General features: G+C 39.7%; 1 protein-coding gene across 2 annotated transcripts in view; it reads right to left on the reverse strand.

Moving 5' to 3' along the window:
• anos1a (anosmin 1a) overlaps positions 1-8,854 on the reverse strand; it is a 35,996-nt gene extending 27,142 nt beyond the window's left edge. For both annotated transcript variants that reach the window (XM_051427265.1, XM_051427264.1), the window contains exons 1-2: positions 8,547-8,854; positions 5,125-5,172 (exon numbers count right to left, since the gene is read on the reverse strand). In XM_051427265.1, the coding sequence (XP_051283225.1) occupies positions 5,125-5,172; positions 8,547-8,744 (246 nt within the window). In that variant the 5' untranslated portion in view covers positions 8,745-8,854. The remainder of the gene's footprint in view (positions 1-5,124; positions 5,173-8,546) is intronic.
• Positions 8,855-14,870: the final 6,016 nt, after the last annotated feature.

Consider the following 14,870-nt stretch of genomic DNA (forward strand, 5'->3'; position numbering starts at 1 on the left):
AGACCAGCCACCCGGACAGCTGCTGCAACAATCAGTTTGCATAACCAAAGAATTTATGCACAAACTGTCAGGAACCGTCTCAGGGAAGCTCATCTGCATGCTCGTCATCCTCATCGGGGTCTCGATCTGACTGCAGTTCATCGTCATAACCGACTTGAGTGAGCAAATGCTCACATTCGATGGCGTCTGGCACTTTGGAGAGGTGTTCTCTTCACGGATGAATCCCGGTTTACAGGGCAGATGGCAGACAGCGTGTAAGGCGTCGTGTGGGTGAGCGGTTTGCTGATGTCAACGTTGTGGATCGAGTGGCGGTGGGGTTATGGTATGGGCAGGCGAGTGTTATGGACAATGAACACAGGTGTACACAGATCTGTACACAATTCCTGGAAGCTGAAAACATCCCAGTTCATGCATGGCCAGCATACTCACCGGACATGTCACCCATTGAGCATGTTTGGGATGCTCTGGATCGGTGTATACCACAGGGTGTTCCAGGTCCTGCCAATATCCAGCAACTTTGTACAGCCATTGAAGAGGAGTGGACCAACATTCCACAGGGCGCAATCAACAACCTGATCAACTCGAAGGAGATGTGTTGCACTGCGTGAGGCAAATGGTGGTCACACCAGATACTGACTGGTTTCTGGCCTTTTGTGTACATAGAAAAAGTCTTAGATCTTTGAGCTCAGCTCATGATGAATGGGGGCAAAAACAAAAGTGTTGCGTTTATAGTTTTGTTCAGTGTAGTTGAACTAACTTTCACCCAGGAGACCAGGGGGTGAAATCCCATGTGAAACCAAAATTCAGTGTTGACTTATTTTCAGGTTTGTTTGTTTTTTAGTTTCTTTTTTCAGTTTTCAGTCACAGTATGGTTAAGGGTAGAAAACAAAACTACTTGGTTAGGTTTAGGAAAAGATCATGATTTGAGTTCAAATAATAAGTCAGAGTTGGATTTTGGTTTTACATAGGACACAAACAGCAGTCTCCTGAAAGGTAGGGTCCATTAAACACAACATATACAAACTGTGTGCCCAGGTGCAAATAGCATTGTTGGCTACAACACCTTGGTGCTAATAGCACCTGCCAAAAATAAAATATAGCATCAATTTATCAGACACACTTGTCCAAGGCACTGTACAGTAAGTGTATTCAATCTCTGCAGGAAAATAAACCCAAGAAGTGCATCACTCAACAAACAACTAAAAACATGTTCAGTGCTACAGTAAATTATGTAATATATGACAATGACCTTTGAAAGACTTTGATTTCCTCTCATATAGTTTGTTTAAGTCCACACAATTAAAAAAGAAATTGCTTAGTATCTGTAGCTTTACTAACTGCATATGTATATGCATGTATGCATGCGCAGTTCATTGGTGGCTGTCATACAGTCCCTCACATTAAATGTGCTAATTGAACACTTTTTTACAATGTGACGTGAACAATGAATTTTCCTTCAGAGAAGATCATGAAAACATATAGACAGGAGTTGCCCTACATAAAAAAGAACATTAAGAACACTTAATGAATTCAATTTTCAATTTTCAATTCAATTTTATTTGTATAGCGCCAATTCATAACAGAAGTTATCTCAGGACACTTTTCAAATAGAGCAGGTCTAGACCGAACTCTTTATAACATTATTTACAGAGACCCAACAGTACCACCATGAGCAAGCACTTGGCGACAAGGGCAAGGAAAAACTGCCTGTTAAAAGGCAGAAACCTAGGACAGACCCTTTGGCTCTAGGTGGGTGGTCGTCTGTCTCGACCAGTTGGGGTGAGAGAGAGAGAGAGACAGAGAGAGACAGAGGCAGAGAGAGAGACAAACAGACAGATAGGTGCAGACAGGTTAATGAAGTAAGTGAAACAGATTACATCAATCCAGGTAAAAGCCTTTATCCCATTTTAGGTTTTATTGTTGATCACAGAGGAGATGCATATGGATGCATAATGTCAGAGGAGATAGATGCTTAAGTCTTAAGGCTACAACATAATGACATCATAAGATATCACTGTTATATATATTTATACATGGTGGATCATATTCATGTATGAAACAGCAATCAAAACAATGTGTACTGATAAAATCCTTGCTGATGATGCACATGATGTATGAAGCAGTTGTTAGTACCATGGACTAATTCACGCTGCAATGAAAACATTTTTCTTCCTGTGATCGTTCAATAAAGGGCCTAGATATCTCACTTTAGAGGCTCTTAATAATGCAGCTGGGGAGATGTCTAATGCGTTAACATGTCATCACAATTACCCATCACTAGGATCACATGGTTACCAAACTGAGAGGCTGTTAAGGCGTGTTAATATCTCCATTGCTCAACAAGAAGGCAATATTCCTCATGGGGGCTGTTATGTATCTAAAAACACCAAGGCTAAGTAGTTGCACAGTGGATGTTAAACAAAATTATGTGAACATAATTTCATAAAAGTTACCCTGGAAAGTTTGATATGAATATAATATGTAGCAATATATAGCATGTCAAGCCTGCATTTCATCTATTACTGTCTGCCTCTTTCATGAGCGCTGATGCATTAGCTGAGGAACTGCTCTGATGTATAGGACATCAGAGAATGAACAGCCAAGGTTGGTGATGAATGGTAGAGCTGAGAAATGGGTAATAACCACTACAGTATTCCAGCATGCATCAATACATGCATGTTTACACATGCACACACATACAGAGCACACTGTGACTGGTTTGCATGGGGTGATTTATTGCCACACAAACCCACACACACATATACAGAGGTACACACATGCCTGTAAACATGCATCCAGACTGGTACACACACACACACACACACACACACACACACACACACACACACACAAAAACACACACACACACAAACACACACACAAAGGTACAGTGATTTATTACACTGGAACCAACCAGCAGTCCCATGTGACTTCCTATCTTTAGACTGATCTGCCGTGTTAATATCTTTTCACAATAAAACAAAACAAGGTGACATTTACATGAACATTTACATTTGCATTATTTGTGGGCACAGCTGCTAGATGTAGTATAAAGAGACAAGTCCACATATGGAGGTGGTAGGGTGGATGGATAGCTTAAACAAAGTAAAAACTAAAAGTAATAGTTGACTTCTTTAAAGTTACATACATAAGATAACTTATTTAACCTACTTAAGTTATGCAAGGTAATTCAAATGTATTTTTTATAACTTGTCCAGGGAGCCCAGTGCATCCAGAAATGATGCGAGAGGGGTACCTATAATTTTTAAGCAGAGGGCTATTTTAGGATATTTTATGAGTTCGGAGTAAGAACGTGTTACTTTACACATATCAAAACAGAAGAAATGAGCGATATAATACAATAACGTTTACGCAGCAGTTATGACCAGTTTAAACAATTCGTGGTTACTGATTGTCATAGTAACGCAACACTGCTGATACATCTCTGCTTGCAACAAAATCTAAGACGGCTTAACCTGAGCCAACGATAACAACTAAAAATAGACTGATAGGTAATGATGTCAGTTAAAACAAACCGTTGTTGACAGTAGGTAGGAAACCTCTTGCCTGCTTGACTTTGTGGCTCTATAATAATAATAATAATAATAATATTAATATAATAACAGAAAAGAGTCATAATTCCTATGGCCAGTAGAGGGGGGTACTGTTACTTGACCATAAACAGATTGTTTTTGATCAGTGATTTCTGGCCAGGGGTACAATAAGCCCAGTGGGCATTTGTGTAGTAGTTGCCAGGGGCTCATTGGAAAGACTGAAGAGAAGCTTTGTGTGGGTCAGCTGTAACACGTGAACAATAACATTACATAGCTAGCTAGAAAGCAAGCAAGCAGAGAGGTGAATCCATGGTAGAGATGGATATGTAATTAGCAATTTACTGTATTTCAACAATTTATACATAACTCCTAATAGTGCTTAAATTGTTAAAAGTCACCCTTCACTAAAAAGTCAGTTTTTCTTCTTGTTCCTCAATTGGATGTTTGAGTTTGACTGTGCACAATTTTTGACACTAGAAGGATGTTTTCACATTCATCTGCTGAAAGTGGAACGTTTCTTTGTGCTCACTGAAAATCAGATTTTAAGGGGCAGGGCCTACAAGCTTTGTGACAAGGTTTGTGACATCACAAATACTTTGGAAGTCAAGCCTGGTCCCATATGGAACTTATCCAAGTGTGATGTAGAAACTTGAAGCCAGTAGTGCACATAGAGAATGGAATTTACAGTGACTTTACAGTGAAGGAAGAGACAACTTGTGTCGAGAAGAAAGAAAAAATAATAATTTCTGCAATTTTTAATGAGTTTGATGGAGTAGACGACTTTTTAAGGATTTTGATATGGAAATGTAGAATATTTGTTTTGCATAAACAAATATATCAGACACACATAACTGCTTCAAGTTGTGTAATTGTATTATGTCTTAACACGTGTCTGGAGGGGAAGGGGACATTCAAATGCTTGCTCATGGTGGTACTGTTGGGTCTTTGTAAATAATGTTATAAAGAGTTCGGTCTAGACCTGCTCTATTTGAAAAGTGTCCTGAGATAACTTCTGTTATGAATTAGCACTATACAAATAAAATTGAACTGAAATTGAATTGAATTAAATTGTTGGCTAAAAGTATTCGAAAAAATCGTGCAAGGTCTAAAGTAGTAGTAGGAAAATACTGTAGATTGCTTTAAATAATGAATACAGTTCAGATAATTAGCTAAAATCCCTGGTGAAATAGCTTAAAGTAATCAAGAAATGGCTGAAATGTCCAGTTTCTCTCATTGCAAGTGGTAGAAGTGTGAATGTAAGCTTGTCCAAACTGACAAAAAAAAAACATGACAGAACATTTAGCTTAATTTCAAATGAACCGGGTTTAGAACATGATGGGTGGTGTCGATGAGGGGGTACTTTATTTACCAGACAGCTGTTGGGTTACATGGGAGAAAAAAGGTGGGAACCACTGTTTTAAGTGACGACTGATGCTATCATTCTTCTCGTGAGGACAGTCTCTGACTAATTAAAGCAACTAAGACAGGTAAATGAACAACAGGATGCATGTCTTGTGTTTGAGGGTTGCTGTGGTTTAAAAAAAAAGTTTGGGAAGCACTGGTTACCTACCTTTGCACACTGCTTATGATTATGACACCAGCCCAAGGATCCATTATTCTGAAGAGGAGAATGAGAGGGAGACAAAGAGAGAAGCACAAATGAATAAGTTGCTCTAACTGAATTAAGTGCAGACGAATACATTTTAATGCCCTAATTATACGTTACAGTGCTGTTGCAGCTCACAGGCAGCCAATGTAATTACAGTTTGTCAGGAGAACATCACAGAGCTCAAGAGTTCACACTTTGTATAGCACAACTGAAATTTTTCTGTAGAAAGACAAATTACTGTTTTCCCCTGCAGTTTGTGGGACTTGATGTCCTTCATGGCTCCCTGCTGTGAGCCTGAGGCCATTTGCTGTAAAATAATGAGTGCAGATCCAGGATCACTGATCAAGTCACCTGAGACAATGGATTTGTTTTTTCAGTGTGACTCCAAAGGCAAACTAGTGTCTAATCAGCACTCCTGTTGTCTGATCTCTTGGATTTGTTAAGGCATTAAATAACCACATAACTTCATAACCTAAACAGTAATTAAAAATACTATCACCTCCATTCATCTTAAATAGCTCCAAGGATAGTTACAGTAGATCTATATGTGCATCCTCATTTATAGTTTATAAACCTTGGCCAGGATGTTTGTCCATGTTAAAGTATAGGTAACAAACGTTACTCAAACAGGAGGAAATACTGAATACTATTTTCACCGGCCGATTAATCCACATTTGTTGTTGTAATGACTATTTCCGGCAGCCGGACGGTGTGTTGCGTCAAAATAAACTACAGTGTGTGTGTTCATGGTAATGAAGGAACATGTCACCCAGTGTGGATCACTGATGTGTTGCTAATCGTTTTTTACAACAATGGAGCTAAAAGAGAAAGGAAACAAGAGTGAAAAATGATGAGTGATATCGGATTACTTTTTTTGAAGCAAAAACATTAACTGCACAACACAAACTCTAGTCTCGGATGTCCCTCCACCATGTCTTGGGATTACAGACAGTTGTGAGTGTCGGTGGTTTTCTGACACAGTTGAGAGCATGTGGCCTTTCAAACACTGACATTTGCTCTGTCAATAAATAAATAGTGCGTTATTGATGGAGAGCTGAGTTAAACTGTCTCCTCTGGGGTCAGGGATTAGTAAAGTGAAGAGTGCTCTTCTCTCTGAAGTTCCTCAAGACTAACTGAGCTGCAGCAAATCATTACACTATGCTTCAGTAGAGCTGCTCAGACAATATAGTGTGTGACCAGGCAACAGCGGACAAATATGTAGGGATGCTATGGCTGATTGACCACCAATTGGAACACAGAGCAAAGAACCTAAATAGGTGAAGTAAACAAGTAAATATCACTCCGACACACTTCTCACTGCCTAATTTATCATGGCAGCCCAGACTCCACCACACAAGTGCCTGAGGCAAGGCTGGGTTACCAAACAGGCATCTGATTAATTGCAAATTTATGTGGTAATGATGATAGGAAATTATCGTAAGGCATCCTCCTCATTATGTCCTGGCTTATAAGAACCTGTGTCAAAATTTAGTTGTAATATTTTATCATTTTAATGTTGAAATTACACTGGTATGCTGCATATTCTTAAATAAATGTGTAAAAGCAAATCATATGTCACATAATAAGCATAAGGGGATAAGGGCGCACACTTTTTAATAGTCTTTCCTGAAAGTAATTCCAAGTGTAGAATCAACATCAGTAATTGTCTAAAAAAGGATCAAGGGAGAAGTTCAAACCCCGCCCAGTTTCTCACCTCCAGACACCTAGACAATCACTGACTGTAGTGAGCACCAATGTAAGCACGCTGTCAAAGTCCTCCAAATACTGCCGCTTGGGCAAGTTATGTCACAATTCCTTTCTGCCCCAGGACTCCCCTTCTGTGTCTCTTCACACAAAAAGAGTTGCCATATTGGCACATATCGGATAACATATACACCAATACCGATATGTCTGCGATAAGCCAATATCGTCCGATAATATCAGCCAGTAGATATATCAGTCAGGCTCTAGTATGAAGACCTAAAAACAGCATACACTGCAAAGAGTAAAACTGAAGGTGTAACATAAATGTTGACAAAATGATCAACAGCAGTTACAACACAATAAATATAAACCTTGGAATGTTCCAGGGCCTTGTCCAGTTCTGGGGTCCCAACAATCCACTCATTGACTTGCACAGAAGTGGTCACAACTTTGTCGGACCAAAGGAATAAAATCTAGCAGCAACAGAGGCGTATTGTTCCTGTAGACAGATGATCTCTGATGCAGAAGGGAGAATTGGACATCTAGACTGACCCTATCCCATCAGTCACCTCCCAACCCATCCCACCCATGTCCATGAGGTCAATGTTAGTGTGGTTCACACTTCAGCAGCCAATGATTTGACATTAGTACTGCACAAAACTATCACTGACACACATCTACTGTTAGACAAAGAATGAAGAGTGATCAATATCTGAGTTGCAGTTTTCGAAGACAGTTAGTCTGCTTCTTGGTTTGGTTTTTAGCAAAAGAGTTTCAAGACAGCCCAACAGAGGCATTCATGATTTAGTCTGATTTATCATTTTTTTGTGGACTGGACCATCGTTCTGTGCAGTCATCATTGGTCTAAGTGAGTGCACAAGAATGCTGTCCCCATCACTCTGAAGCCTGAAGCAAGGAGGGTACTCTAGATTATCTGTGTGTGTGTGTGTGTGTGTGTGTGTGTGTGTGTGTGTGTGTGTGTGTGTGCGTGTATAGACATAGTTACTGACAATCTATATGAATAAAATAATCAGGATAACAAGCCCTCTGCTCCAGTCCCCGTCAATCAGAAAGTTTTAAGGAATTATTTTTAACATGGGAGTGAATGAAGTTGGGTAGTTGGGATATTTTCAATTATTCAACAGTCAAGAACCAATTTGGGAGTTGGGGGATTTCTGTAGGTGGTTTTAGATAAATTGGGTTTAAACGTTGAAAAAAATTAAATCCTATATTGAAATTCTACAGTTAAATTATATTCTACATTCAAAAAGTTACACATTATGGATGGTTTATAAGTTGATTCCAGTAGTTATATTCCATATACTTCATATATTTAAATTATATTAACTATTGTAAAGACATTAAAAATATATATATAAAGTATTTCTCCACCATGTTTGTATTTTTGGAAGTAAAAGTAGTCAGTCATAGTTTTATTACAAAACAATGGAAACTAATATTTAAGGCTCTGCAAGCACTGATTATTTGCCTAAATATTCTTTGTAATTCTAAACTTATTATTTGGCCCTCAAACGTGCTGATTACTGCTATGACTCTGAAATAAGTCCAAATTACCATAAATTCCACGCTTAAAAACACCCTGACTTAACTGCAGAGTTACTGTCTCAGAAGCACAGCGGTGGAATCCCTGTGCGCTCCGGTGCCAATGTCTTCCTTACCTGCAGCGGTGTGGAGAGCGCCGCTACGCTGTGCAAACTGAGGCACCGCGACGCACACCTCGCCCTGGAAACACTCTCCGACCAGGACTCATCACCATCAGACTCATCGTGCTGCTTCCTGGCGAAGACACCGCAGCTGAAGAGGAAAATAATCCACAGAGACAGGCTCGTCATGACACCGCTGCTCGTGGCCAGCATCTTCCTCCTCGTGTCCAGGAGTGGGGCTGTGAAACAAAAGAGGATGCGGTGGGGAGTAATCTGATGGAAGTCCAGTTTAACTAGAATTATATAGCCAAGGGAGGAGCTATACGATCTAGGCGTACACAGTTAGGGTCAGGATGCTGAGAGGGCTGAGAGCTGTCAGTAAACCGGACCCACAGCCTGTAAAGCACCTGATGTGATTTATAGCTAAAACTTACCACTATATTGAAAAGACAAATCTGACAAGAATATTTGCTGATTTAGGTATAATAAAACTGTAAAATGAGAGGCAACATACAGGAACAGGGCCAGACCAATATTTAATAAATAGAATGATAAATTCCACATTAATGACTAATATATAATATAATATAACTCAACTTCTGCTTTTGTCATTTGTTATACATTTTTTCAACTTTGTTAAAGCAATTTTTCCTTTTATGCGTTTGTCCTTTTGCGTTTAATAAAATGCAAGCTAACAAAAAGCTAAATTGTCATTAGACGATAGCTGATGGGTTTCCGAGATTGCATTTTGTCCACCTCTTGCTCTCCATCTGCGGGTAACTAAAGCCCGCTTAAATGTGCCTGGCTCATCTCGAACAAGCCTGATCTCATCATTATTGCAATACGTTTCGTTTTGTACAAGCGTTTCCTCACCAAAGACCATGCTTAAAATCAAGACGGAAGTTCCAATATTTCCTCACATGTGACCACTGAAGTTCCACAATTAGATCATGTGATGATACCTGAATCAGCTACTGTACATTCACTGATGAAGACCATGAGATGTGATTGAAAGCTCCATGTATGGTTGGACCATGTATGGGCAACAGTAGTGTCTATAATGTAAATACCTGCATATTGAATGTTCATTTACAGTTTTTTGTAGTGGTCCCAGTAATATTTTTCCTAAGGTGTACTGAAGGAGCATATAACATAAAATAGTTAATAAATGTTACAAATGCAGTTGCAAGAACATTATGGTAAATGGTAAATGGACCTGTCTAGTCTTCCGACCACTCAAAGCGCTTTTACACTACATGCCACATTCGCCCTTTCACACACATTCACTGAGTGATGGTAAACAGCAGAAACTAACTCATTCATACACATTCACACACCGATGCACAGCATCAGGAGCAATTCGGGGTTCAGTATCTTGCTCAGGGAAACTTCGACAAGTCGACAATGCTTTCCGCTTTTCCAAATGTTTGATTTGAAAGAGAACAATCTTATTATAATTAGTCTAATTATCTATTAACTCCCTCTGCTGCTCTTTCATTTGTTTTTATCAGCGGGATGTTTCTGTTTTTCTATGACTCACCCTGTATTGAGTGTTTCGTCAGACTGATTAGTATTTGCAGTGCTTTAACTGTGTGCTCTCCCTCATGCCTCTGGGTGCACGGAGAGCTGTTTTCTCTCCTACTCTATTCTCTGCTGGACTGTTACAGTGCGTAACCATAGTGACAGCAGTAACTTTACTGTCTGTGCCATATGTGCACAAATGATGTACTGGGATGCACTATTGCACTGTGACAAATTGGCGGGATATGGATTAGTTATTTATTTGTCTTGAAGTGGGTGTGTTTGAGCTTGATGGTAGCGATATGTCTACTATAGAGATAGCCTCAGTAGGTAGAGTAGAGTAACTCCAGGTTCAATGAGTATAACTTAATCCATCTAAGCTGTAGGATCCACTGGTTCCTTTAGGTCTATTGGTAGAATTTGAATATAATATTATTATTATTTTTGGGGATTGTGCCAACCTTAATTGACCTCATGGCCGTTTAAAAAAAAAAATGCAATTTACGCTAATCTGGAGTTAGGGTACATAACTGATGTTCACCCCTATTCATTTTGAAAGAGCAACAGCCAATGGTGAACGCCAACACTCAACTGACTAATGTCGTAACTTCATCAGTTATTTACTGACTTTTGTGTCTATAGGGCTGGGATCTCAAACCTCCTTTTGGTCTGTGACATGTTATCAATAGGATTTTTTTGTAGTTGTTTCACATCAAATGAAACTATCTTCTCATATACAATTGAAATATTGGTAATATAATAGTAATATAATATTGGCTTTCCCCCACTTTGCTTCTAGCCAACAATAAATGTCTGTGCTCACAAGTGTGGAAATTGGATATTACCATAGATCTGATAAATTGTTAAACTACAACGCCAACTGCAGTGTATGAATATATATGTAATAGTGCTTCCACAATATTAGCAGTACTTGTTATGTTATAATTTTTCATAAGCTTTATAGCATCTTTCCAGTGGTTTTGTCTAAGGCCAGATGTGAGCGCACAAAGGCAAATCTTCTCACACCTTTTACTGTTCAATTATTGCAGAGGAAACAGTTTTGTTGGTGAATCTGTGATTTTAAACACACAGGTGGAACTTTTTCCTGGAGAGTGAGAGTGTTTTCCCTTCAGTGCAACCAATTTCAGGAGGACAAAGGCAATGTATTTTCCAGGGAATCCTAGCTGTAATCTTCACTGGTAGCTGCAAAACAACAACATTTTTATGGACTCCTCTATTAAAGTAACCACAAACATATCTCTCATAAGCAGGCTGGGCACTGCTGGTTTCCTTGCCCAGGGAAAGGAGAAAACATGACGTGTCGGAAACTCTGAAGAGATCCTCCTTGGGTTGTCGGTTCTATCATGCCTGGCACAAGGGGCCCCACTTGCGCTGTTGGAGCATCCTGCAGTGTTAACGAGATTCCTATTTTTCCCGGCCGCATTGCATTTACAAACACACACTCATACTGTGGTGCTCTCTCTCAGGTTTTATAGTACTATGTCTTTGGCCTAATGAGCCTTCACAGCTGAGAGTTTTTACCTCTCTGATTCAGAGACAGTCAGGTTCATTACACCTCTACATGTACAATCTCATAGACTTGAAGGCAATGAGGTGTTCTCATAAGTCAATCAAATTTCATGTCTTTGACCCAACTGACTGAATCTTTCTCAGTATACCCACTGGGGAAATTGACATGTAGCCCACAACCAAATCTCTGTCTCTTTCTGTTTAGTTTTGCATCTGTTAGGGGTATTCCTAAAATAGGGTGTTAATGAAGTCAGTGTCTCCAGATCTATGTGGAGCTGATGCTCTGGTGGTCCACCCACAACAGGAAGGAGAAAATCCCTGCGAGCGCCCTGCTGAGGGCTTGACTTACTGTTTCACAAATAAAAGCAACACACTAAGACAGTGTAATTGACTCATTGTGTGTGCAGCTGTATGTGCCAGTTAACTGAGGTTAATATTGGCCTTTTTTTCAAAATGTCAAATACAGTTGAATCAGGAAAGACACGTGGATTACATAGATCTGAAGGGATAGAGCCCTATAACAGCCAATCGGATATGAACGGGCCCTTGACACTGATGGTGATGGAGGGGCAAAGTAGCTGGGACTGTAATGATAGCAGAGAGAGACAAAACAGGTGAGGTGGTTAAAATATTCTTCCCCTGTGATGATCATTGGATGACAGGAAAGCCTGTGAACAGATCCAAGTGACATCATTGGTTATAAGTTGAGAGTTGCACCTTAGTGTGATCATGAAATGGGATGATGAACTTGCGCTCAAACCTAATTATAATCAGAGCTCCCTTCTCTTCACTGTAGTAACTAATTCAAGTTAAAGGGAAAACCTTGAATATAAGTGTAGAAACACAACAAATATAGATTCCCTCATCTTAATCCTTTTTGAAGACCTTTGACCCCTTCCAGTTGATGCTGCGAGCCCTCGTGACTGCTTACTGAACAGTTTGATGTGTATGAACATTGATGAATAACAACAAGAAATCACGTGAGAATCCATCTTGCCAGGCTTCAAACTATGCAACTGTGTCCAACCACAGTGATTGGACAAATCAGCATCCTGTGAGGAACTACTGGCAGCTACGGCATGAGCTGCAGGTCTGGTTTAATGCTAAGTGTGTGTGATAACGTGTGAACCAGTTTCTGTTTGCTCTAAAGCCACGGCAGCCCCTTAGGAGATTAGCGTAGATGCTGCTAGCATCAGAACTGGAGAGTATTTCTTCATTGAAAGAAGAGCAAAGAAAATAATAATATTATTATCTAGTTTCAAAAGTCCAATGTGTAAAATTTAGGCAGATCTATTGGCAGAAATGAAATATAAAATTCGTAGGTATGTTTTAATTAGTGTATAATCACCTGAAAATAAGAATGTTTTCGTTACTTTGGAGTGAGCTGTTTTTATCTACACAGGGAGCGGGTCCACCATGTTCAATCACCATGTTTCTACAGTAGCCAGAACAGACAAACCAAACACTGGCTCTAGATAGGACCTTTAGGTATTTTCATGAGTTTTGCGGCCACCACTTTCTCCTGCACACTTTAAAGGGGAGGGCGAGGCGACAGCCTTACTCATGACAATAAAAAGAAAACCATTATTCATCTCACCCAACTGTCAGAGGAGTCCATATTAAGACCTTTTGTCGTAAGTGTTTGTAAAATACAGAATCCTTACTCTAGATCTACTCTCCTAGGTGGACAGATAACTTTGTCAACGCCAGGAAATTCTAAAACAGGTCTAAATGACCTGTCCGCCATTGTTAAAGTAAACAGCAACAGGATTGTCTGACATATTGCCTGTGGTTCAGGAAGTAGAGCGGGTCGTCCACTTATCAGAAAGTTGGCAGTTCAATCCCCAGCTCCTCCCGCTGCATGTCAAAGTATCCTTGAGCAAGATACTGAACCCCAAATTGTTACAAATGCTATGCATTAGTGAGTGAATGGGTGGGTATGGGTGAATGTGGCATATACAGTAGTGTAAAGAGCTTTGATTAGTCGGAAGGCTAGAGAGGCGCTGTATAACTACAGTCCATATAGACATCCTTTCTTTGAGGTGTGGCAGGATATGCTCACTGATGGTCTAAATGCTTGTGTGAAACCTTTTCAACCAAGACCAAAAGAAAATTAAGACTAACTGTGAAGGATAATTCTGCTTTATTACTTATGTTATATTAAAGTCATGCATATTCCTGGCATCATGACATCATTAGCACTCATAATGTACAAATCAAGTTAATTGCTAAAAACCAAGAACATTGTGACATCTTAAAAAAAAAGTCTTGCATGTCAAGAATAATGAACTGTTATCAGGTTATTGAAGAGGTGAACAATAAATAAGGAATTATCTGCAACATTTCAGGTGTGCTCACATTTGTTTTTCCCTCTGAATAAAGTGATTTAGACAAACTGTTGGTCTGTTTACAACCTGTCTGAACATCAGTCTTCATTGTGGCAGTGTCACAATGTTCCTACATCTCAGCAATTCACTTGAGTGAGTGAGTGCAACGTTATCATAACTAACAGAAATGATGGACAAAGCTATTAAAATACGGTCCCTTGTTATAAATTTACCTTTAATGATACATGAATGTCAGAAGGTTTCAATCCACTGAAATATCTGTGTTGGTATCTGCCCAAAAAACCCTCCGGGATCCAACTGTGTTGCAGATTTCCCATCATGTGTTTTCCATTGCTTCAGTCAGTGCTTGAGTGTGTGCGCGTGTCTTCCACTCTGCATGTGTGCTGGTGGAATCCCAGTATTCGTTGTGGGGTCCTTCAGGCTCCACATGGACAGCTGAATGGTATTTCCACACTGCTCCCAGGCACTTGTTACAGAAGGGAACCCCACTTAATGGGGTACACCTCATAAAGGAAGAGGTTGGTCATTTCCCTGTGGTTTACTGAGTGTGTGGTGGGGAGGAGGGAGTCCACTTTCTGGGGTTTCTCACCAGCAACAGTCCTGATGGAAGTTTGTTTGTGTACTGAACAATTACATGATTATCTGCTCAGATAGTTGCACTTGAAGAAATAGCTTCAGGTTATTGTTTAATATTAAATTATAGGTAAGTTGTCCAAGGTTCTTTGGTTCATTTTCCTGCTTTAACGTCAAGGTGGAGAAAGTGTTCATATCCTTCACTTGAGTAAAGAAGTAATACCCCACTTTAGGAGCCATGTCTAAGTGTATGTAGGACCAAATTGGTCAGTAGGTGTCACCTTCGTGCTTCAGATCACTTTCAGTTTAGGCAGGAACCTTCACTTAAGGAACAGTGTTGTTGGATGGAGGAGCACAAATAGCTTTT

This window comes from Dicentrarchus labrax, unplaced genomic scaffold (genome assembly GCF_905237075.1).
Source record: "Dicentrarchus labrax unplaced genomic scaffold, dlabrax2021, whole genome shotgun sequence".
Taxonomy (NCBI): Eukaryota; Metazoa; Chordata; class Actinopteri; family Moronidae; genus Dicentrarchus; species Dicentrarchus labrax.